Here is a 24,804-nt window from a genome sequence, read left to right as displayed (position 1 = left end):
GTGACATTGTCTGTTCCTGGAAAATAGCCTTTAACATGGGTCAAGAGGTTGCATCTTCCTCTTCTCGGTTCTCTATTTTTGGTAAATTTTGAACAAACATCCTTTTCCCAAATCCCGTTTTCCCTGGAACATCGGGAACACGCTTGCTTGTACGTCGTCCTCCCTCGAGGCCAGCGTGCTGGGCTGGAAGAGGCTCTCTCTCGGTGGGATGGTCTCTGGGTAAGACCCTGGTGTGGGGAGGTTGGGGCTCCAGTCATGGCTGTTCTCTGCCTTCAAGGTGGCCGTGCTCTGTCCTGAGAGACATCTGATCTTTCCCACCAAAGAAATGAAAACACTGTCAGAAAACCTCTTAAAGGAGCATCAGCAATTGAAGGCCATCTGTGGATGGGCCTCAGGCCACTCATCGGGCTTGTTTCTGTCCCCTTGAGCAAGACCATCCTGGCTCCTTGGTAGCCAGATTGCCTGGTGGCCTTGTGGGTTTGCGGGTCCATGCCCCTGATTTAGCCATTTCCAACTCTACCATGGACCCGTCAGAACCCCATTCCCTTGTAGCCCCAACAGCAACCATTGCTGAGTTTCCATAGCCGATGCACCAAGATGGCGCCCCATGGGGAATTCACTGGGACCCCGAGTTCGAGCCCAGCTCTGCCTCCTCTGTGTTTGACCTTGGGCAGCTTCCCTTCTGTGGAGAGAGGACCAGCACCCAGCTTGCAGGGTTGGTGTGCAGATTGGGTGACCGTACCTTGTACAACGGCCTGGCACCCCGTAGGCACCATGCGGCTCCTTCATCTGATGACAGTGATGCTGCCGTTGGCAATGAGCCAACCAGCTTTGTCACGCGATCTCTCGGAAAGGGAATCGCCAGGCAGAGATGGCCAGTGTGGGGCCTGGGAGGGACGCCAAGATAACTCCAGGACTTTAATTGTTGTTTTTCTACTATTTGGAGATACTAGATTCTCAGCTTCAAAGCATCAAAGGATTTGAGGAGAGGAAATCTGCTGTTGTGGCTAAGCAAAGAGGCTTTGAAGTCGAGAGCCGAGTTCTGACGTTTCCGGATCTGCCACTTGCAACTGTATGACCTTGGGCCGGTGACTTCTCTTCTCTGAGCCTTAATTTCTGCATCATACAGTGGGGCTCCCCGCAGTGCCCCTCTTGTGGGGCATTGTGGGGATTGAGTAAAATAATATCTATAAAGTTAGGGTGAATAGAGTGTTAACTTCCGAACTAGGGAACTTGGAGAATGAAAGAAGGCGCTATTAGTAATCGTCCAGCAAACTGTCCCAGGACACACGCTCACCCTGTGTAAAGCAAGGGCGTAGTGTGGGGACCGACTCCGAGCATGCGCTCGGTGACTGCCGCTGGTGTCACTGGAGTGTGTGGACTCGTTCCACAGCTGGGTGGCCCATGCTGGAGGCAGAAAAGAAGCATCCACTTCTCCACAGAGCCCTGGACGGGGTGGGGTGGGATGGGGTGAGGGGCTAGGAGTCACAGCTTCAACTCAGGGCGGAGCCAGGGGCAGCTGGAGCCTGGCAAGCCCTCAGACCCTCTGGAGTGAGGGGGCAAGTCCCTTTCCCCAGGGCACCCAAGCGGAGGCCCCACTTGTACCAGCCCCTCTCCACTCGGCCCCGTGGACCAGGTGCAGCCTTCAGTTCCGGCCTCCCCTCCGTGGTCCTCTGGGGCCCCTGCAGAACAGCATCTCCGTAATTCCCGAGGTCACAGCCTCGTCCCCCTCATCCTGGAGAGGGCCCCTCCTCTCTCGCCCGCCGGATACAGGGGAACAAAAGTGTGGTGTGCGCCGACCCTCTGCGAGGCCCTCCGCCTCCCTCCACTCTGTGAGCATAAACACATTCCTGCAGCCAGAGCCGGAACCCGGTGACTCAGGCCTCAGGAATGTGCAATCGGATCCCCTCTCTAGGGGGGCAAGCTCCTCCTGGAAGGTGGGCAGCCCTGGAAAGCCTGCTGCCCGCTGTGTGTGGGGGTCTGGAAGGCTCTGAGGGAACCTCTTACAGCTGCAGCCTCTTCTTCAGACCCCCAGAGCCTTATGGGGTAGAGGTGGGGGGGGGGGGCGGGAAGGGGAGGCGCTCAGGGACCCCTTCCAGGTCCAGGTTCAGTGCTCACATCGCTGGAGCAGGCGGGCTGAGTCAGCATGGCCAGAGGCCAGAGCAGAGCCGTCAGGGGACCGGCCATGGTTCCCTGAACATGGGAGAGAGGACACGCCCCTGGATGGGGACCCAGAGAGCTGTGTCTCCTGCCTCCCCGCACAGCCCTGCAGGTCCTGGCTGCTTTCAGGGGGGCCGCCGGGGAGGCTGCTGCTCGGTTCTTCACCCCCCACCCGGCCCAGCCTAGCCAGGGATGCTCTGGGGACACAGCTCTGTGTCCTCGTTTGGTGCCACCAAGCACTTGAATAGGGAATCGCTTCAAGTCTCAGAAGAAGCCCCCATCTGATGGCTGTGAGGGTGGCCATCTGCTCAAGGAGCAGAAACAACCCACTTCGTTAAGCCTAAGTGTGTGAGCAGGTGCCAAATAAGGCCAGAGGCAGAGCCCTCAAGTAAGGGAACGCAGGTGAGAGACGTGGGACCTTTGGCCTGGAGCATGGCCTGGGCCGCTTGGTGGGGGGCCCAGGTCTGGGACTAGACGCAGTCACCGGCCATCACCATATAAGGAACAGTGTGCTGGCCGGAGGCAGAGAGGGCCTGCCTCCCAGCCTCCCAGCCTCCCTCGGACGCGTCAGAGGGACCTTGACCGCTCTGCAGGGCCCCGCCTGCCAGGATGGGCACGGCAAGGGGAGCTCACCCCGAGTGCGGTGGCCAGACCTTTCCTCGGCTAGAGGACTCCCCAAGAAGGTGATCCCCTCCTCCCACCCTGGAAGGTGATGTGGGGGTGCTGTCCCGCCTCCCTCCTCGGCCAGAGTGATGGCTGGGACTTACCCTTGACCAATCGGGCCCTTCTCCCTGGAATGCTGCAAGAACCGAGAATCCAGCAGTGTCTGTCCAGGGGTGGCAGGTCCTAGCACGCCATCCCCACTGAGATCCAGCTGTGCCCCCTCCCTGGTCCCTGCCTGTTCCCAGCCCGGTTCTCCAGCCTTCCTGATAACCCACTGAGCCGCCCAGGATCCTTCTGTTAATGTCTTTTCCTAAGCGAGTGAGCTAAAGGTAGTCTGTGATTTGCATATGAAGGCCAAGTGCAGCAGATTGACGTGTGCCAAAGCCTGGGTGGCGAGAGAGCCTGCTCAGCACAGCACCGAGGGGTCATCCGTGCCAGCGCCCCCCTTGGATGGCATATGCCTTGCCCTGGACTCCTTGCTTGCGTAGGGCGTGAGCAGAAGCTGGGGGTGACCGCGGGTCTGGGATCTGAGTGCAAGAGCTGGTCCTGGGAGCTCTCAGGTTAGACGGACAGAGGCACGGAGGCCAGGATGAGAGGGCGGTTGAGACAGGCCCACAGTCCAGAGTTCAGAGTCTGGTGAGTTTCACAGGGTTGGGAGTCCTTGGCCCGGTCAAAGCAGGCCGGTACCCCAGCAGCCCCCAACTCCAGCCCACAGCTTGGCAGGTACAAAGGGATCAGAAGTGGTCAAGGGGCAGGACAGACAGAAGTACTCAAGACCTGGGGGCGGCAGGCAGCTGGGCAGGAGACGCACATCCGAGGGCTCTAGCCTGTGGGGCCACCGCGTCTTAGTACCTTGTCCCTCAGCAGGGCATGGAGGCCAGGAGCGGGGGGCCCCCAGGACGGGGCCCAGGCGCCAGAGGTTCTGACCCTGCAGCGAGGGTCCCTGCTGGGTCTGACCCCAGCATAGTGGGTGCTTGTTCCTGTTGGACAGTGTTCCTCCCTGGAGCAGGATGAGCTGAGCCCGGCAGGGTGAGGTCACGTCTGCCCAGCGACAATCCTCCCACTGTCTCTGAGCCGACTGTACAGCGCCCTCCCAGCTGCCCCTGAGCCGACCTCTTAGGTGCCTGTGAAAGCCAAGTGGAGAGGGAGTGGGAGGCAAGGATGGTGGGGGCAGAGGACGAGGCTCCAATGCCAGGGGCTGACACGGGAGGGGAGAGGGCCTCTCTCGGTGCCCTCTCAGCTGGACATGGAGAAATTGAGTGGCACCCATGGGACCCGCAGAGCTCACTGCTGCCCTCACCCTTTCCTCACTGCCTAAGAGGCCAGGCCTCCACCGGGACCTCCCACTCCTCTCTCCTAGCCTCCTCCACACTCAGCCCCGCCTGGGGGCTCAGAGCCCTGCCCTCTCCCACCCTGTCCTGGGAAGGTGGTGTCTCCCAGGCTGTTCTGAGCTGCCTGAGGGTTCCTCTCCTTTCAGCAGACTGGGGGCCTTGTCCTTCAGGAAGGCGGTCGGTGTGTGGGCAGAACCTAGGGTGGCCCCATGACCCCTGCCCTGTGTTCGTATAATTCCCTCCCCTTGGGTGTGAGCGGGCCTGCAACTTGCTCCTGGCTGGCGATGATGGCCAAACTGAAGGGATTTTGCAGGTGTCCTGAATATCCCGAATCAGTTGATTCTGAGTTCCTCAAAGCAGAGACTGTGTGGGCCGGGTCTCATCAGGTGAAAGCCTTCCAGCAGGGATGGGGCCCGTCCTGGTTGAGAGCCTTCCTGCTGGCTGGATGGAGTGAACAGCTGTATGGAGGACGCCCGGTCAGGAACCCCAGTGGCTTCTAAGACCTGGGGGCAGCCTCCAGCTGACAGACAGAAGAAGGCCTGGGCATACTGCTGCAAGGAAACCCATGACCTTGGAGGCAGATCTTCCCCATTTGAGCCTCCAGAGGAGCACACTGCCCAGCTCACCCTGATGACAGTCTGGTGTGACTCTGAGAAAAGGGCCCAGCGAAGCCGTGCCCCGACTCCTGACCCAGGGAAACCGAGATGGTAAAGGGGTGATGTTTCAAGCTGCTGAGCGGGTAGTAATTTGTTACACAGCCGGGGAACGAGGCCAGCAGTGAGGTGGAAGGGTCGGATGTCGGGCTGGAGCTTGGAAAGTGAGTGGGGGCTGTTGCCTTCTTCGGGGTCAGAGGCCTGATTCTAATCCCGCATAGGTCCGCAGCCAGCAGCTGGGCAGTGTGGGCTCCAGGCCGGGAGGCCAGAGCTGGCCTGGGCTGAGGGCCCTCCCTGGGGCCTGGTTTCCAGGTTTTGCTGAAGAAAGCCTGCTAGCCCGCCCGGTGTGGCTCAGCGGTTGAGCATCGACCTATGAACCAAGAGGTCGCAGTTCGATTCCCGGTCAGGGCACATGCCCAGGTTGTGGGCTCATCCCCAGTGGAGGATGTGCATGAGGCAGCCAATTGATGATTTTCTCTCTCATCACTGATGTTTCTCTCTCTCTCTCTCTCCCTCTCCATTTTTTTCTGAAATCAATAAAAGTATTTTTTTTTTAAAAAAAGGAAAGAAGCCTGCAAGCTGGAGAGGGTGTCGCCAGGAGTGGCTGCCTGACACTCCCCTGGGGATGGGTCCCCTGCGGTGGTGTGGGGTGAGCTCGGCTGGAGTGGGCTTCCTTGCACCTGTCCGTGCACACTGAACTGGCATAATGATTTTCCTGCCTGCTTACTCATCGCGCCTGCCTGGTCTCCTCCCACCAGCGCTCCTGAGGGCTCCCTCACCCCGCATCCTTGGCAGCACTTGATATTCTCCATCTCGGTCCTGTTTGCAGATCTCCCGGGTGTAACAGAGTGTCTCCTGGCTTAACCTGCATCTCTCTGGTTACTGGGGAGGTGGACAACCTTGTATGAGCTTGTTAGTCATCCAGGTCTTCCTTTCTGCGAATTCTCTTCCATGTCTCTGATTCCTCTCAAAACCTGATTTTTGCTCTTTTCCCCTGGAGGGGTCCGAGGGCCCCCAGCTCGGTCCAAACCCAGGGGCAGATGCTCAGCCCTCCCCTCCTATTGCCCCCGCCCCCGTGGGTGTGTGTCCTCACAGGTGGGGACCTTGGGGTTCCTACACTAGAGAAGGGTCTGTAGAGATGATGGTAGAAGCAGATCCAAGCTGTGTCTCTTCCTGTTGATCCACAACCCTTTTACTTGATTTTCTGTTTTTAGCCAGGAGGGAGAGAGCATTCTGCTGCCTCCCAGGCCTGGCCCTGGTCCCATATCAGGGGCATTCTTAGGGGACTTGCGAGGGGGCATCGGGGGGGAGGGAGGGGACTGGATATTGATTTTTCTCCCCTTGCAGGGGCCCAGGCCTGGTGGACCCCCCTCTCCCCAGAAGGGCTATGGTTATGGAGAAGCCGGGGGGAAACACAAGTGACCCCATTGAGCCTGCAGTGCCCGCGGAGGCTTCCGGGCAAACAATGGCCCGCTCTGTCTGGTTTCTCCCGCGGCCGGAAGCCCTGGTGCGTGGCCCACCGATGAGTCAGGCAGGACATCTCCCGGGCCCGCCCGTGGAGGCCGAGGATCTCAGCTCGGTCTGAAAGGGCAGATGATCTCATCGGCCGTCCTGGGGAAGCCCTGTCGCTGGACAGTCCCGGGAAGCTGGCCGCCCACTCCTGGCCCAGAGTCCAGGTCCCCTGACCTTGAGGGAATTCCTGGAGGTGGGCGGCGAGTGCTGGGCAGAGAGAGCCAAGAGCCGGTGCTCACGGAGCCCGGGGAAAGCCCCGTTTCCTTCTCTCCGCTCCGGGCTCGGCACGTGTGGGGCCGCCCAGCCTCAGCTGTGTCCGGTGGAGTTCCCTGCGCGCGGGAGGAGCCCCAGACAAGGGCGTTAGGAGGTCCCTACGGGGAACCAACCTGGGACTGGCAGAAAGCCGAGGGCTGGGGGGCCGCCAAGCCTGGCTTAGCCTGGGAGGCCTGAGAGGACTTTCCACTTGGCCGCATTCAGCAGGAATTTCAGAACCAGAAAGCCACATGGTGCTAAGGCCATCTCAGACCTGGGAACCTGGACATGGCTGTTATGGCTGTTGGTTTAAAGTGCCCCCACTGGTTGGTACAGATCATGGCTCCAGTCACACAGCCGTAGACTCACCAACTGTGGCCTTGAGCAAGGACTTCACCTTTCTGAGCCTCAGTTTCCTCCTCTATAAGATGGGATGGTGGTCTGGCCATGGCTGTTGAGGGCACCTGAGTTCCATATGCCCGGTGCCTACCGCGTGGCCGGCCCTCACAGCCGTAGTCTCCTCTCTTCTCTCCACTCCCCCAGAGCGTTGAAGATGCTCCTTTTTGGGCTTCTATTCTGGTTCACCTCCCACAGGCTCATGGCCCGAACATGTTGCTTGGGGATGCCCACCTGTCTCGCGGATGCAGGTGATGGGATGGGCCACCTGCCAGAGCCTCAGGGGTAAGAACCACCTGTCAGTCAGCCTGAGGCCCTGAATGGTGTCACTGCCACCTCCTGCTGGGGTTCATGACGGGTTGGTTACCATGGTGAGCCACGGCTCAGAGGACAGCCGCAGGAGAAACACCTGTAGCTGGAAAAGTCGAGGCCTTCAGGGCCCTGGGCACAGCTGTGGGGAGCCCAGGGCTCGGGCCCAGAAACCACGGAGACAAGGCCCCTCCCACATTGACTGTACCCGCCCCTCCTCCTGCACTCACTGTACCCGGCCAACCCTGGGGTAGCTGCAAGCCTCAGGGCAAGAGAAGCCTTCCCAGCAGGCCGCCACCCCACCTCCGCCCTCCACCACCCCCGATTAGGGAGCACTGCCCTGAGCCTTCTTCCTGTGCCCCGTGCCCCATGCCAGGGATCAGCAGGTGCCCTCGGGGGAAATGACGCAGTGCTGAGTGCTCTAATCAGAGGTTCCCAGCCCGGTGGATCATCGTGAGAAACTGGACACGTTACCTGGCTTTTACAAGTTCATGGTCAACCCCTGCCACAAAACACCCAACTGTGAAGGGACCGAAGAGTTACACTGGAGCCCGGCCAGCATGGCTCAGTGGTTGAGCATCAACCGACCTATGAACCAGGAGGTCATGGTTCGATTCCTGGTCAGGACACATGCTTGGTTTTCGGGCTCAATCCCCAGTGGGGGGCCGTGCAGGAGGCAGCTAATCGGTGATTCTCTCTCATCATTGATGTTTTTATCTTTCTCTCCTTCTCCCTTCTTCTCTGAAATCAATAAAAAATATATATATTAAGAAAAAAGAATTACTTAAAAGAGTCACACTGGAGAGGTTGGAAGAGAGAGGCCACGGTGGGGCGGGGCCTGGAAATGCCTTTCAGGTGGTTCTGACCTGGCCAGCACGTGTGTTACTCACCTGCGGTCCACAGGCTCCGGAAGACCCGCCCACTGGCCCCAGGGCTGGGAGCTGTTGATTGGCCTGTTCCTCTCACACGGCCTCCTCCGCCTGCGTGGGTGGTGTTGCTCTAAGCATGTGACCTAGCCTAAGGTTCAAAAGCACAGCCATTGCAGCTTTGCCGCAAGGCCTCAGTCCACCTGGCCCCTGCTTGTCTCTGCCTGCTGCCTGGCTCGGCCTGCGAGTCTCCCTGCCAGCCACAGAGAAGCACCCTCCTGGGGCCTAGAGCTAGAGCAGTGGTCGGCAAACTCATTAGTCAGCAGAGCCAAATATCAACCGTACAACGATTGAAATTTCTTTTGAGAGCCGAATTTTTTAAACTTAAACTTCTTGTAATGCCACTTCTTCAAAATAGACTCGCCCAGGCCGTGGTATTTTGTGGAAGAGCCACACTCAAGGGGCCAAAGAGCCGCATGTGGCTCGCGAGCCGCAGTTTGCCGACCATGGGCCTAGAGGGTCTTCCTTCCCCCTGTGCCCGCTGCCCACGGTGCAGCTGTATCAAGTCCCTGACTTCTCACAGGAAATGCAGGGAGGTGGGAAGGCCGCACGGACTAGGACTTCTCTTAGGGAGCACACTAAGGTTCAAAGGAGGTCTCGGACAAGACACTTGGGGTGGAGGGGAGACCCGCAGGAATCTCGCTGGCCCAGAGATGGTTGGGGAGCTTTCTAAGGAGGCTGGGCCTGCAGGACTTTGGTCTTTCTGAGTGTGGGGCTGGGGGTGGGTCGACAGAAAGACTCCTCCTTTCCTACCTTCTTCCCACTCTGCTCTCAGCCTCAACCCTGCACCTATATACTGAGCCAATATAAGAGCATCAATGTATAGTCTCCCCAGTTCTTCATCTCCCGAAAGCCCCGTGTCTCAGTCAGTCCCCACGGCGCACCCCTCCTCGCCCTGCACACCCAGCTCAGCAGCTCTTGCTTTGGGAAGCTGGGCACACAACGAGCGCTAAACACCGCTTTCTGCCTTCCCCCAGCACTTATCACCGGGCCGGGCCACGTGTGCGAGTCCGTGCGCCAGACTGTGAGTGAACGCCGGGCCGCTCACCCGGAGGCAGCCGTGCTCACTCCGTTACCCCCTTAGGGCCACAGGTGCACGTACGTAGGTGTCCAATGGGATTATGTCAAGAGCCCAACACCGGGTTCTTGTCCTCTCCTGCACCAGACGCGCTCCCCTTTCTGACGTCCCTGCTCCCGTCTTGGCCTCAGTCTAGTTGGAGTCTATAAAGCCACACACACACACCTCACTTCAAGGGCCAGGGCCCAAATGCCGGTTCTGATCCTCTCTACCCAGGACCCTCCAGGCCTCCCTGCCCCACCCCCCAACCCCCCCAGCCGGTCCAGGAGCAGCCAGGCCGACGGTCCCCGAGTGCAGCCTTCTTCACCACCCAACTCCTAAGCGTTCTAAGGGTGGAGAGTGTAGGGGAGGTCCCAGGGGAAGGTCTCACTAGAAGATTCCCAAGCTTTCCAGGTGTGGCCTTTCAGGGTCTAGGTCTCCACTGACTAATTGGTCGGCGTCAGGGCGAGGGGTCATCACCCAGTGCAGCTGGTCCCGAGGTCAGCTGTGAGGCCGCTTGTCTGGTTCTGTTGCTTTTCTGGGGCCTGGAGCTGAACTACCACTGAGGCCCAGAGGTTATCTCTCGGGAGGAAAGGTCAGGGGTCCACAGCGCATGACCAGCGATGTGCTAGGGGAGGAGAGGTCTCCCTGGGGACGAGGTCCCACCCTACAGTGGTCCTTTGCTAGGCCCCCGGGGGCTTTCCACCCTGGTGACCTGTTCCTGGCCCATGGTCCTTGCTCTGCTCATGTCGGTCTAACTGCCCACCACGGGCCTGGCTTCCTCTGGCCTGGTCACGTCTGGAGCTAGACCTTCAGGCGAAGAGGCTGTCCAGGGACTGGAGACCCCCAGCCAACTAGTGCAGGGAATTCCCAGGAACACCCGCCCCGGACATCCCGATGGGAAGAGGTTCCTTAGTGGGAATTCTGACCCCATTGTTCGCGTTCCGCTGAACGAAAGGATGTGACTGGGTGTCTTGGTTTTTCGAAAACAACTGCTTCCAGAACAGAACCGAAACAGAAACTTGAGCCGCGTTTTCCCTCCCGTAATGAGTTCTGCTTCCCAGAACGCAGAAAAGGCCCCAAAAAACAGTGTACACTCTCCGTGTGACGGGATCAGTTTCCATTTCTGTTGGGAAATGAAAAACCCCTTGGCTGTGGTGCGTGCCTGGGGCTCACACGGAGGGCACCGTGTAAGGCCTCCCCCTGCCCTGCAGAGTATCAGCGGCAGCAGCAATTGTTGGCACCTGTGTGCCCAGCATTTCACAACACTGTGAGGCGGGGAGGGCACACAGTCCCCACTTTAGAGAGACAATCATATGGCCGAAAGTGTCAGAGGCTGTAGGCCAGGCCCTCTCTCAGGGAGGTCCCAGGCCAGGGGGGAGACCAGAGAGAACGGGTATCAATGTATAGTCTCCCCAATTCTTCATCACCCGAGAGCCCCATATCCTCAGCCTGCCCTGGGCCACCCCAGGCTGCCCCGTGTCTCAGTCAGTCCCCACGGCGCACCCCTCCTCGCCCTGCACACCCAGCTCAGCAGCTCTTGCTTTGGGAAGCTGGGCACACAACGAGCGCTAAACACCGCTTTCTGCCTTCCCCCAGCACTTATCACCGGGCCGGGCCACGTGTGCGAGTCCGTGCGCCAGACTGTGAGTGAACGCCGGGCCGCTCACCCGGAGGCAGCCGTGCTCACTCCGTTACCCCCTTAGGGCCACAGGTGCACGTACGTAGGTGTCCAATGGGATTATGTCAAGAGCCCAACACCGGGTTCTTGTCCTCTCCTGCACCAGACGCGCTCCCCTTTCTGACGTCCCCTTTCTGGGCAGGGAAGGCTTCTTGGAGGAGGTGGGATTCTGGCTGGTTCTTTGAGAACAGAGAATAGGAGGAACAGGCAGCGTCTGAATGGAGAGAAGAACGTGAGGAAAGATCGAGAGAGAAAAGGCTGGCTAGACAAAGATGGGACGGGATGGATTTGGGGGCCCTCCCCAGTAACCCGTCAGAAACTTCTTGGGCAAATAGGCCCCATGCCCGCACTCACTAAAAGGTGACTAACAGTCACTCACACTTGAATTCCTCAGCTGTCCCTGTCCTCCTTGGAGGGACGGGGTGGAGGCTGAGGAAGGCAGTGGCACAGACACGACCAACCGAGGAGGCCTGGGCCAGGGGCCCCTGTGGAAGAGCCGGGCCCAGGGGCACCGGGCTTGGGAATAAAGGTGCTTTGAGGCCCCGAGTCAAAGCCCTGAACCTGGAGAGCAAAGCGGGGAGGAGGCTTCCTCCCCGTGCCCTGCCCTCACCTGGAGCTGTGGGCCCAGGGGTGCTGGAAGAGGGGCTCACTGCCTTTGAGGACCGGCAAGGTGGGAGCAGTGTGGCTGGGGAGCCGGGGGTGGGGGTGGGGGGCCTGCAGCTCGGGCCTGTGTTGAGGGCAGAGGGTGACATGGAGCGCAGAGCTGGAGGAGAAGGAGGCACTTCCTGGCCTCTCCTGACCTTGTCAGCTGCTGAGTTAAAATAAGCCCAACAGGCTTTGAGCTGGAGACCCTCTGGGGCTGACACTGCGTCCCTGTGCTTCCTGCCCAGCCTCGGAGCAACAGGACTGGGCCAGGTAAACAGCCCTCCAGGCCCCCTTTGGGGCTGTGAATAGCTACAGAACCAACCCATTGTTCTGGAAGTCCCAGAGAAAGCAAAACACACTCCCAACAATGCGGGGGTGAGGAGGCAGGCGGAAAGGGCCGGTGGGCCTTTGTCCTTAGGCATCCAGACGCTTCCATTTTCCACATTACTGAGCAGGGAAATGGCTCTCTTTCTGCCAGTAATAACAACCCCCCCACCCCCATGTTCTCATTTCATCCCGGCAAAACCCAAACAAGGTCAACAGTAACATCCCGGTGCAGAGATGAGGGGACTCAGGTTCCAACAGGCCCCTGACTTCCACCGGGTGCCCGCGTTAGTCAACCCCAAAGTCGGGACTCGAACCCAGTGCTCTGGCTTCTCTCCAGTCCAGCGTGGTGGGGCCAGCTGCACCCACCAAGGGCAGGGTCAGCAGGGACGGTCTTGTCTGGTTCCCTTGAGCTGCCCAGTGCGGAATCAGCCGGGTAAGGAAGCAGCCTCGCTTGTGAGGGGGCCCGGAGGCCAGCCTTGCCCGGCGCAGCTGCCTTGAGTGCTGGTGCTCAAAGGCCAGGTGCCAGGAAGGGGCTGGCCAGGCCCTCGTCCTGCCGTCAGCCCAGGCTGGCCATGTTCCCTGTCTACAGCCTCACATTTCCCCAGCCGTGCGGCCCGCCTATCCTCCTGCCGATGCCCTGGCCCTTGGGGGCCTGAGGTGGAGGTCTCCCACGTTCCCTCGCCAAGGCCGGCTCAGCCCCGCTCGCCAAGCCTAGGGCCCTTGGCAGCGGTGGGAGGGAGAAGGTAGCAACGGACAAACCGCTTGTAGATCCTCAGCAATTGACTCTATCTCCTCCCACGCCGTGAGGTTTTCCACAGGCTGATATTTTTAGCAGCAAAAGAAAAGTTGCTGAACTCATGAATTGCGGTTTTTGTGTGCTCATCTATTTGCAAAGCTCACTGCTAGCTAGCTAGGAGCGTCTGCTTTGACTTTTGATTGTGGCCATTGAGGAGTGCAATTCTAACAACAGTCTTGCTGGAGTCTCACAAGACACAGCTGGTACCTAAAAGCTGTGTGCGATTGCAGGCCCGGCTGGCCGATGGCTTCACGGCTAGGCACGCAGAGGTCCGGAGAATGTGAGCACAGACAGAAACATGGTTCATTGGTGCCGCTGTGTTCCCTGCTGTGAACACGGCATGTCCCTGGGTTTTGGAGGGTAACAGGTCCTGGCTTTGCATTCTCCGTGGTCTTCAAAACCACGTGCTTTCATGTCTGACATTGGTCTCTCTGCTCACCTCTGTCCCCTCCAAAGCATGTGGTATAGCCATGCCCTCAGGTCTCCTTGCCTGGGGCCAGGGGCCGGGGCGGGGGCGGGGGGGGGGGGTCAAAGTGCTGTGTCCCCTGAGACACATGAGTTACTGGCTCTGACTGGAGGTTTTGCTATTTGTTATTTTTAAGGGAACATGACTTGTTTTTGTTCCCTGCAGACCAGAAGAAAGCAAGCAACCCAGCCAATAGCTGGACAGGAAGGGGAAGTGGTTAGCTCCTTACTAAGCTCCCCCCTGGGCATTGTGGACTTGGTGCAGCCTCCATAAGCAAAGGCCAGGAGGCAGTGGCTCCTTGAGAACCGCTGGTCCGCCCTGGTCCCGTTTGGGGAAGCTCTGAATCTCAGGTTTCCAGTCTACAGAAATGGTGGCTCAGAACCTGCCGGCTGATGTGGGTCTCAGGATTAAATTGCGTGCATCTGGGGCTTGGGGTCTTCCTGGGAAAAACGGGTTACAAAGCATACCGGAGAGAGGGACCCCAGACACCGAGGGTGGGGCAGGGCGTGGCAAGGTTGAGGAGGAGAGGAGTTTTTCTGTGGGAAGGGTGAGGTTGGGAAAGGCCAGACAGGTTTCCGGATATGCTGGGCCTCCCTTCCTTAGGACCCCAAGGCCTGGCTCCTGGACCCAAGGCTGGCAGAAACCAGGGGCACGAGCTGGCAGCACTTGCCCAGGTCCCAGGTGGCATCACCCAGGTTCACATGAAACCTCAGGAACTGGGCCTGATCACCCAGGTTCATATGAAACCCCAGGAACTGGGGTTGGAGAGAGGTGACTGCATGTCCACCTACACACCCCACACCACGAGCCCAGCTCTGTGGGAAGAGGCTTAGTGGCGAGACCACCTTTCTGTTTGGGGCTTGGGAGTTGAGGGAATAGGGTGAGGGCTGGCCAGGCTGCTGACCTGGTGAGACCACCCTGAATGAGGACACGCCCCTGAGGAGAGGGCTCTGCGGGCGCCCCTGCCTGCCACACCTGTACTCCTTTCTTATGACTGCTACAACGAATAGCCATATGCCTGGTGGTTTAAAACAACAGAACTTTATTCTCTCACAGTTCTCAAGGCCAGATTCCCAAGTTAGTTTCACTAGGCTGAAATCAAGGCATCACCAGGTATGCGCTCACGCTCACTCGGAGGCTCCGGGGGAGAATCTGTTCCTTTCCTCCTCTAGCTTCTGATGGCTGCCAGCATTCCATGGCTTGTGGCCACATCACTCCAATCTCTGCCTTTGTTTCCACATGGCCTTCTCCTCGTATGTGTCAGATTTCCCCCTTTCTCTTATAAGGACACCAGCCATTGGACAGGGCTCCCCTCTGCCCCCCTCCCGCCACCCCCAATGAAGGATGGCCTTTTGTTGGGATCCTTAACATAATTATATCTGCAAGCCATCTAGATAAGGTCACATTCACAGGTACCAGGAGTTGGGACTTGGACATATCCTTTGGGGATATACTACAACCTACTGTGGTAATATTTACAGATTCCAGGGATTGAGACCTGATATTTTTTTTGGAGGGGGACATTATCCTGCCTACTACTTCCCCTAAGTTTTGATGGCTACCAGTGGACTCTGACCCTGGGAACTGGGGAGTCATGGATGGGCTGGGTGACAGGTAGGCTGCACAGTACCTCTGCTCCCTTTGGGGGGGTTGGCAGGAGGCAGTTAGAAATGGGGTGGGGGGAGGCCTACAGTCCTAGAGCAGGGCTTCCTGTGCCTGTCACAGACTCGGGGCAGGCCCCTTGACCCCTGGGTGGTGCAGACTGGGGCTCTACTTCCCTGCTGGGAACAAGAGGAAGGAGCAGAGGTTGTGATAATTAGGTCCAGTTACGAAGGACCTTCTATGTTCTAGGTACTTTTCCTCATTAGTTCATGGAATCATAATAATTCTGACCATCTCTAGGTAAGGCTCAGAGAGTGTTCATTTCCTGACCCAGATCTCACAGCTACTAAATAATGGAACTAAAGTAAGAACTGGGGTGGCTTAGAGGACGAGATCCTTGGTTTTCTCGCCATCTCTTTCTGTAACAGACGGCGTTCTAAACCATCGGCGCAGGGTGGAGGAGGGTGCTGGTGATTTCAGTCTTAGGTGCTACACCAAGGCCTGAATCAGAGTCTTTGTAGCCCTGTGGCCTGGGTCATGGGTGGCGGGGGCAGTGGGAGGGGCTTCGGGTGAGAACAGAGATGTTCAAGGAAAATGTATGCATGGTACTTGTTAAAGAACGGTAAGGCAGACTTCACTCAGGGGGATTTTGCAATCATTATGGGGACCACTGCCATGGAGTAGGGTGAGAATGGGCTCAACTCTGAATGCAAGGAAAAGTGGGGATGGATAGCCAAGAAATGGGGGGGGGGGGGAATTAGTAGATGGAAAATTACTAAGAGGAAAGCATCAGAAATAATGGGGTTCGTTCTGGGTAAACCAAACAGGATTCTTGCTCAAGGCAGGCCAAGGCAGTCACACATCACTTGTGGGATGAGGAACCCAATCAGATATCAAGAGTGAGCAGATAGCAAGGATGAGGATTCTTGCTAACACTGGACACCGCAGAGTGAAACATGGAGGCCCGAAAGCCAGAACCTGGGTGAGCAGAACTCAGAGGAGCCCTAACCTGGACACCTTGGGGTTCTGAGCTGGAAGGAGGTCACCAAGCCCAGAGCGGGCCTGGCGGGAACCTCAGAAGAAGTCGCAGCAGAGCCAGGCCTGTGCCACGATCCCCAGGCCTCTCCCGGGGCCCACACTGCCCCTCAAGGAGCCAGTGTCCCCGGAGGGGAAAGAGCACAGGCTGGGAAAGCAGGAGTCCAGTCCCAGTCCCAGTCCCCGTCCCCGTCCTGGCTGTCAGCTCTGGGACTTCAGAGGACGACCCCTCTGAGCCTGGACTCCTTGGTGGTGAGATCAGGAGAGTGGAGCAGACACGCTGGGACCTGTGAGGGGTCGCAGATCTGCAGGTCTGTCCTCCTCGGCGCTCTGCCTGCCAGAGGAGGGGACGTGGAGGGGGGACCATGTCCCCGAGTGATGTGTGTTCTGTCCCAGTCCCTGGGAGTGGCACTGGGGGAGGCAGGCTCCACTCCAAGCTCATGAGGTGACACCTGCTGTTGTTGAGGTCGGCTCTGGCTTTGCCTGGGGACCCAGGGACATCGCAGGGCTCACTGCCCCCGGGCACTCAGGCTGGCGCCAGAGAAGGATGCCCTCGTGAAGTGCTGGCGAGCATGGGCCCAGGGCATGGTCGCGGGAGTCCCTGTCGCCAGAATGAGCGTCCTGTCAAGTCTTGGGGAGCGGGGGAGGAAGAGGGGGGTGTCTGCTGTCTTTTCTTCTCAGTCCTAGGGGCTCTTTTTTCCCCACCCCGTGGCGCCAGTCCCAGTTTGGCGAATGACCCCTGAGCGAGCCAGGGCAGTAGCGTTGGAGGGGCCCAGGCACAGGAAGAAGGACACAAAGGCCAACAATGTGGGGAGTGTTCAGCAGGAAGAGATGGGAACCGGCGGCCGGGCTGCTGGGCAGGCCCCGGCTCCAGGAGTCTGGGCGTCCATGGCTGACCCCGGGCTTGGGGCCGTGCAGGAGGGGAGGGGACCTGGGCCCAGAGGTGGAAAAACAGAGGGAGAAGGGGTGCAGCCTGAGGAAGGGGTGTCCGGTGGGAAGGGCAGAGAAGCAGCCGTCTCCGGAGTCAGGCCTGAGTTTTGTCTGTTTCTTTGTTAAGGGCAGAGATTCCTGTTTGTCCTGACCCCAGGTGACTTAGCAGAAGCTCAGCTCCTGCCGCCTGCAAGGCCTGGGCTGTGGGGGTGGGGAGGGGGGAGGAGGTCAAGGAGACAGGGTCCCAGCCCTTGAACCTGGGCCTTTCCCGGCGGCCTCACTGCTCAGGGGAGGTCGGTCTCTCCTTGAATTCTGCAGCCCTTCCTAGCCCTCCTCGGCTCTTTGGGATGAAATCTAAGCCCCCAGCTGCCCGTCAAGGCTTTCCATGATGTGCCTGCTGCCCTCCTGGCCCCCTCCCCCGCCCCTCTGCCTCAGAGAGCTGCTGGCTTCCAGGCCTCCAGGCCTTTGCCCACCCTGCCCTGCTCCGAAACACCATGTCTCCTCTCCTGCCCCAGCAGACTCCTCGAACCTCTGGGGACTCGGTTCAGGCATTGCCTCCTCTGAGAAGCCCACCCTGCTCTCTCAGCCTGGGATCACCGCGTGGCGAGGAGACGTGTCCCGCCTCCCTCTCACCAGCCGGAGCGCCGAGGCCACGGGAGCCTCTTCGTGTCTTTCCCTGCCCGGGGCCACCCTGAGAGCAGGTGTGCAGAGGCCCTTCCAGAGGAGTAAGCCGAGGCCTCGGGGTCAGTGACCCACAAGCTCTAGGACTCCATAAAGCTGCAAAAACACGTTCCTTTGGGTCACGATGGAACGCTTTCCAGTGGAAGCAGGACTCCAGATTCGTGTCTGAGCCAGAAAGACGGGAGAAAACCCCGCTCCACAGCTGCCCCAGGAGGCAGGTGCTGCTGAGGGGAGCAGGCTCTGGGGGTCAAGAGCCCTGGAGGGCTTTGGGACCAGGGTGCAGGGGTGTGGGGATTCGGGGTGGGGGCTGGGCAGCCCTCTCCTGAAGGGCCACCCCTTGGCTTGCCTCCCTCGGGGGGTTGAGGCGAGGACAGAACTCCTCCTTAAAGACCAGATGGAGGGTCCTGAGTCCAGGGGGGGGACGCTGTAAGGGGCGGGGGACAGCACCTCCTGCCAGTCTTTCCTGAACTTGGAAGGAAGGAGCTGTGAGGAGCCAATGGGGGTTGGGGCAAGGTTCAGGGATATGTTGGGTTTGGCTTCGTGGATTTCTAAAGCCCCAGTCTGGCCTATGACTTGAGGGCACCACTGCCCACTTCTAGGGGCCCAGGCCGAGCTGGGCCGGTGGCTGGAGAAGAGCAGAAGCAGGACAGGCCTCGGGGACCCCCAGAGGCTAGTGGCCAAGAGTGACATGATCGGTGGACTTAGGGGAAGGATGGCCAAGTAAAATACAGGTTCAATTGGAATTGCAGATAAATGAATAACTATTTTACTCCACGTTTGTCCCAAATATTGCATGAGACATACTCAATTATTAGTTGTTCATCCGAGACTCAAATGGAGCTGTACTCCTTTTTTTTCAATCCTCACCTGAGGATATTTCTCCATTGATTTTTAGAGAGAGTGGAAGAGCGAGGGAAAGACAGAGAAAAATATCGATGTGAGAGATACACATCGATTGGTTGCTTCCTGCACAAGCCCCGACTAGGGCCCAGGCTGGGGAGGAGCCTGCAACTGAGGTATGTGCCCTTGACCGGAATCAAACCCAGAAGGCCGACGCTCTATCCACTGAGCCAAATGGGCTAGGGCTGGAGCAGAACTCACATTTGGCAAACCTGGCCCCTCAGTTTAGTGTCCGCCTGGTGTGAGGGCAGCATGGCCTGCAGACGCCATCACCGTAGAAGGTTTCTAAAACAAACACCACCGCCAACAGCTTGCACAGAAAAACAAAACATGTTCACTTCCTGAGAACACCGTATTGTCTGAATGTGGAAGTCTGTGATTTTGAAGGAAAAAACAAAGTTTTCTGCTGAGGAAGAGTGAGTCACAGGCAAGCTGAAAATGTTTCTCTGGCTTTGGGGGGCGTGTGGACATGGGCCCCCTTCCCTCCTCCTTCTCACGTCCATTCATTCAGCCTCCCTTGGCAAGGTCCAGGCGGGGCTGGGCTGGGTGGGACTGGGCCCTGGCTCTAAGTCTACCAAGAACCCCTGACCGTGTCCCTCCTGACCACCAGCTCCTGGGCCCCCAGGCCTCTCCGGACTCCAAACTGTCGGGGTTGCCATAGGAAGAACACACGAGGCCAACAGTGGGGAAGACTCAAATTGATTAGGTCATATGGGTACCAGATGGGCTGAGCCCCAAAAGGGCGCCAGCACCCAGGGATGGGGAGTCAGGTTTTAAAGGACTCTAGGCGGGCTTTTTGGAGGGGGAATTCTCTGGGCGGCCTGCATCCCCCGCACGTCCAGAGGGGAAAGTGACTGGTCTTAGCAAATGGAATGTGGTCTAAGCGAAAGGGAATGTAGGTTGCGAAATGATCTCAAGGTAAGTTTCCCAGGGGCAGGGATATCGATTCCCTTATTTGATCAGACCTAACACCAACCACCGGCCCAGCTCTGCCTGTGCCCTGGAGGAGGGTGCTGGGTGCTCACGTCACAGGCCAGAGCAGCCAGGAAGGCCTCTCGGGGGCCGAGGCAGGCAGGCACCGAGCCAGATGAAGAGAGGGGTGGTGTGTCCCCAGAGAGTCCACCAGAGAGTCTCAATATTGTGCTCTTTGAGAGAAGCACGGTGTCTCTGTGCTGCCGGTCCCCCAGCACAGCATGGAATGGCTGTCACCCTGCAACTACTAGCCCCAGGCCTGGGGGACAGGCTGCCACGGGACAGGCAGAGATGTGTGCAGGGTGCTGGGCCTGGGGCCTCCCAGGTGACTGCAGCTCCCCCCCCCCCCCCCCGCGTCTAGTCTGCAGGGCAGCAGAGGCCCCTGTAACACCCCGAGAGTCTGATCCCAAGGCTCCTCTGCTCAAACCCCCCGGGGGCACCCGTCTCCCCCAGCGTGGGCACTGAGGCCCCACCAGGCCCCACTCTGCCCCATCGCCTCCCGGCCTCCGCTCCTGGGAGCCTCCCCTGGATGGCTCTGCCTTCCTGTGGGCCCCGGATAAGCAGGGCTTCACATTCCTTGTTCTGGAATGCTCCTCCCCACAAGGTTTATCTCCTTCATCTTCTCTCAATCATCCCCCTTTCTGAACTCCTGGCAATCAAGATCACAATCCTCTCCCCACCCCCAGCACCACCTTCCTCTTTCCTCACCTTCTCAGATCCCCTTAGGTTTCATCTCACTGTCTGTCTCCCAGGCATGTTGGGACAGCTGGGGCTCCCAGCAGGCGAGGCCAGGAGGGAGGCTCTGGCCCTGAGTGAGCCCAGCGCTGGGGGAGCCCGTGAGGTGGGGACTGGACCTGCCACTGCCTAGGGGCTGACTGTGCAAAGGAACACCAGGGACCCCGGGCAGCCTCTGTACTGAGGGAGGGGGACACCAGGGACCCCGGGCAGCCTCCGTACTGAGGGAGGGGGACACCAGGGACCCCGGGCAGCCTCCGCACTGAGTGGGGAGCCAAGAGACACAACTTCAGGGTACAGTTCAACCTTTGGGGGCCATCTGTGTGAGCTTCTATCTGTGGGCACTTCCCTCTTCTCTTTCCCGAAGCTGCTGCTGCAAACTTGGGGCCAGGTCCCACTGGCATGAAAAGGACACTTGGGGTCTCAAGGAGGGAAGCCCATCCACCCCCAGAGACAGGAGGAAAGCATAGGGTCATAGGTCAGGGAGTGACCTTTCTAACTGGGGGTCAGTCGTCCTGGCAGACTGGGCACAAAGCCAGCCTCTCCTTGTCTGCAGGAGGCTGTCTAGCCCCGCGGCATTCCAAGCATTCTTTGGGGGTCCTTGAGGCTGTGGGGGTGGGGGCAGGGCTTTGTGCAGGGAGGAAGTGGCTGCTGAATGCAGACCCCTTTGTTTGGCTGCCAGCTCTGCCTCCCTGGGCCCCACTGTCTGACCAGCTGGGGTGGGGGTGGGGTGGGGACGGAGGTCCGGAGGCTGGTGTCCCTGCTGCCCCTGGCCTCCGGTAGTCTCGTAGGGATCAGGTTGAAGGCAAAGCCCAGTGCCCCCAACTTCTGCCCCTTATTCCAGAAGGAGCACCTTACGTGGGATGTGGCTTTGGCCTGTGGAGAGGACTTGAGCCCGAGGGTCACCCACATGGGTTTGGATCCCAGCACTGCTGCTTAAGGAGGTGGCTTTCTCCCGGTGACATCAACGCTAAGTCTTAGTTTTGCCATCTGTAAAATGGGCTAACAGTGCTCACCAGATAATGTCACTGAGAGGTTTGAATGGATGGATGTGAGTTTGGTGCCTGTGGGCTATTGGAAGTGGCCAGAGGGCAGGCGTGTGCTGGTCTGGAGCTCCACAGAACGAGTGGGGGGGGGGGGGTCAGAGGTTAGGGACACCCGCTGACTGCAGCGGGGCTCACTGGGACACTCTCCTTCAGGCCCTGCAGCGCCCCTGGTCCCTGCGGTAGCAAGGGCTGATAGTGTGCGAGCCGACCAGCGTGCCCAGCCCCTCCGCACTCAGCGGGCACCAGTGCCTGCACCATCAAAGACCCGTGAGAGCGCCACTCTCGGTACCTCTGACCGATCCAAACCTGCCTGGTGCCCACTTGTCTGATGTCAGAGGAAGGCATGGAACGAGGCCAGGTCGGCAAAGCCTCCGGAGGAAGGTCTGCCTCCACAGAGGCCTCCTCCCTACCGCCACGCTCGGTGAAAGAGCCATTAAATGGCTCCCCACACAAAGAGGAAGGCTATTTCTGGAACTAGAGAAAGAATGAAGTGGCAGCGTGTCCAGGATCAAAGGAGGGACAGGCCTGGTTGCCAGCAGCCCCAGGGGGACCGAGGGCTGAAGAGTGGGCCACAGTCATGGCCGTGCACCCTGCAATGGGCTGCCTGAGAGGTGGGCAGCTCCCCATCCTGGCGGAAGCCCAAGCTGGGACTGGCACGCCACTGTCGGAAGAGCTTCTGCCTTAAGAAGGCAGGTCAGCCCGGCTGCTGTGGCTCAGTGGTTGAGCATCGACCCATGAACCAGGAGGTCAGTGTTCCATTCCCGGTCAGGGCACATGCCCGGGTTTTGGGCTCGATCCCCAGTGTGGGGCATACAGAAGACAATTGATCAATGTTTCTCTCCCATTAACGTTTCTATCTCTCTCTCTTCTCCCTTCCTCTCTGATATCCATAAAAAACTTTTTTTTTCCAAGAAGAAGGCTGTTGACCATAGAGACAAAGTTTTGGCCAAACCAGAGCTAACATCTAGGCCTCCGTGTGTTTCAGCTCCGGGCCCGGAAAAGCAGCAAGGCCAGCCCAGGTGACACCATGGCAGGCGTCAGGACCAGCTGCAAGGACTCCTGATCCCTGCCCTGGAGCTGGCCAATCAGTGGAGACCACAGCCCCGAGGAGACACACCTGGAAAAGCTGATGACTATCCTATTGAGCTCCTCCCCTGAGGTCGCCCCTAAAACCTCGCCTTGGGAAACCAGATAAAAGCCCTTAAGACAGAGGCCCCAGTGCGGCTCTCTCTCTGGAGCATGCCCAAGCCTTTCCCCTCTCCTCCCCCATGTGCGTTTTCTTTGCCTTTCTTTCTCCTAAGCTCCAAGCATCCTTCTTTTGCCTCTGTAACGGCACCCCTCTCCATCCTGGGGGCCATCCCTAGTCTTCCCTGCTCAAGGAGCAGAAACCCCTGTGTGAGCTCCCCTACCTCACCTCTCTCTGGTGAGCTCCTCCTTCCTGCAGGAGTTCATTGATCCGTGGTGTGGCTGAGGACCCTTTAGACCAGGGCTCATTCCAGGGGCCTAGCCCAGCCAGGGGCTCTACAAGGAGGAAGCCCCTCCCCCCCCTCCCCATCCCCAGCTGGCTGCCAACCACAGAGGCTGCAGTCCGCAGCGCTGCTCGCTGGGAACCAGGAGGCCTCAGCCTCTGGCCCTTCGCCCTGTGGGTCTCAGTTTCCCCATCTATCACGGGGCGGATCTAAAGGCTCTCCTGGAGGTGGCTTTGCGCCCACTAATTCAGGCCTCTGGGGCTCGGAGCAGGCGGGAACGGCCGTGGAGGAGGGGTGGGGGGTGCCGGGGAAGCCTGGGCAGGGCAGGCTGGCTCCATGGGGACGCACATGCCGTAGAAGCCTGCCTCTCTCTTCATCGAAGCTTCTCGGCTATTTTTAGGAAGGCTGCCCAGCCCGGCTGTGATTCACTAAGGCAGCTGACAAAGATCAGGGTCTTCCGAAATCAACGTGGGAAGCTGAGACAATTCCTAGTTCTGCTGAGTGTCAGGGGTGAAGAGGGATCATGGTCCTAGTGGTTCTACCCAGAGCTGTGCGTAGGGGAGAGGGAGGGGGGGTGCAGGGAGGTGGGCAGGGGCCCTGGAGGGTGCATTTTGAGAGCTGGGGGGTTAGTGCCCAGGGCAGGGCTCTTTGGACAAAGCAGAAGTTCTTCAAAGTGTTCCGAGTGCTCTGGAAGGATGTTCGTGTGTGTGTGTGTGTGTGTGTGTGTGTGTGTGTGTGTGTGTGTGTGTGAAGAACAGCTCAGCCGTCAGGGCCTCTCTGCTTGGCTTCAATAAACCCAGGTTGGGGCCCTACTGTAGCCAAGCCCCGAGTTACGGGGCCCATTTATTTCCTCTTTATTTTGTCCATTTGTGTATTTATTCTCCACACGTGTATCGGGTACCTGCTCTGTGCGGGCCCCGAGCCAGGTGCTGGGGACGGGGAAAAACAAGACGAGGTGTCTGCCTCCTGGGGTCTGGAGCTGGGGGAGAGCGCAGGACCGGGAGGGCACCCCGGGGACAGGGTGGGCCGTATCCCAGAGGAGGGGGCGCTTGGCGGGACCCCGAGATGTAAGAGGCCAAGGAACCGCTGGGCAAAAGCAGAGGTGTGACGAAGCGGGGTGTGTGGAAGGCACGAGGAGCCAGTGTGGCCCAGCCTGGAGAGGCCTGGAGGCCAGGCGGGGTGGGGTCTTCAGCTGCTCTCTGAGTTCTCTGCCTCCCTCACCCCAGCCCAAACGTGCCCTATCCTGTGGGGGCTCAAGAGGCCCCTGCACCCCAACATCATTCCCAGGCCCCACGGCACTGGCCCCGGCCTAGGGCTCCAGCCTCCTCTTTCTCTTCCTCTGTCACCGTCACACCACTCCCTTCTTGAAGCTTCGATGTTAAGGGACAGAATGTTAGCGCCCTGTGCTACCCTCCCCGGGGCTGCCACCCTGGGCCCTGCAGAAGGCGGCGGGGTCAGGGCGAGAGCTGGGAGGCCTGGCTCTGCTTCAATCCCAGTATTTTCTGTGTGACCTTGGATGAGCCCCTTCCCCTTCCTGGATCTCAGTGTTTTCCTCTGTCAAATGGGTGTGTGTGAAGACTGTCTCTCCTGCCTGCCTCACTGTGAGCATCTAGAGGCCACGGCGTTTTATAAGCACCAAAACCACACCGCTATTCTCGCCGTCCCTTCAGGACACTGCCAGGTGGGGGTGTCAGTGTGCACGGGAAGCCCCCGCCCCACCTGCTGCTCATCAATCCCATCGCAAACACCTGGGAGCACCACGGAAGCCTCTTCTGACCCGCCCTTCCCACCCGCTCTTAGCTGGGGGTGGGGGGGTCGGGGGAGAGGTGAGCGGCCCTCACAGACCCCATGCTGGGCAAGGTGGGGAAGGCTGTTCCCCAGGCCTGCGTGCCGCCCAGCTCTACCACCTGCTACCCACCATGGGATTGTGGGGCAAAGAACCACTAAGATGCTGTCTCAGCTCGGCTGCCATTAGAAAAGGCCATAGACGGGGCTTACGGAGCAGAAGTGTTTTTCTTACAGTCTGGGTGCTGGAGGTCTGAGATCGGGTGCCAGCACAGTCAGGTTCTGGCGAGGGCCCTCTTCCTGGCTGCACCCGGCCACCGTCTCCTCACTGTGTCCTCACATGGGCCTTGCCTGGGAGCGTGCGCGTGGGGTGGAGGGAGAGAAAGGTGGAGGGGCAGTTACCATTTTCTTCTCCTTACAAAGTGAGCAGCCCGGACACGTTGGGCAAAGCTGATGGAGCATTAAGTCTTAAGCT

The 24,804-nt window shown here is 59.1% G+C and overlaps 1 protein-coding gene across 1 annotated transcript in view; it reads left to right on the top strand.

The window, feature by feature from the left end:
• Positions 1–22,303, top strand: part of HS1BP3 (HCLS1 binding protein 3) — a 50,832-nt gene extending 28,529 nt beyond the window's left edge. Inside the window, exon 7 of the mRNA XM_054728322.1 lies at positions 22,061–22,303. Coding sequence (XP_054584297.1) covers positions 22,061–22,205 — 145 coding nt within the window. The 3' untranslated portion in view covers positions 22,206–22,303. The remainder of the gene's footprint in view (positions 1–22,060) is intronic.
• Positions 22,304–24,804: the final 2,501 nt, after the last annotated feature.

Source organism: Eptesicus fuscus, chromosome 16 (assembly GCF_027574615.1).
Source record: "Eptesicus fuscus isolate TK198812 chromosome 16, DD_ASM_mEF_20220401, whole genome shotgun sequence".
NCBI classification, from domain to species: Eukaryota; Metazoa; Chordata; class Mammalia; order Chiroptera; family Vespertilionidae; genus Eptesicus; species Eptesicus fuscus.
Note: the sequence above shows the minus strand (reverse complement) of the source record. Positions and strands in the feature narration are given on the sequence as shown.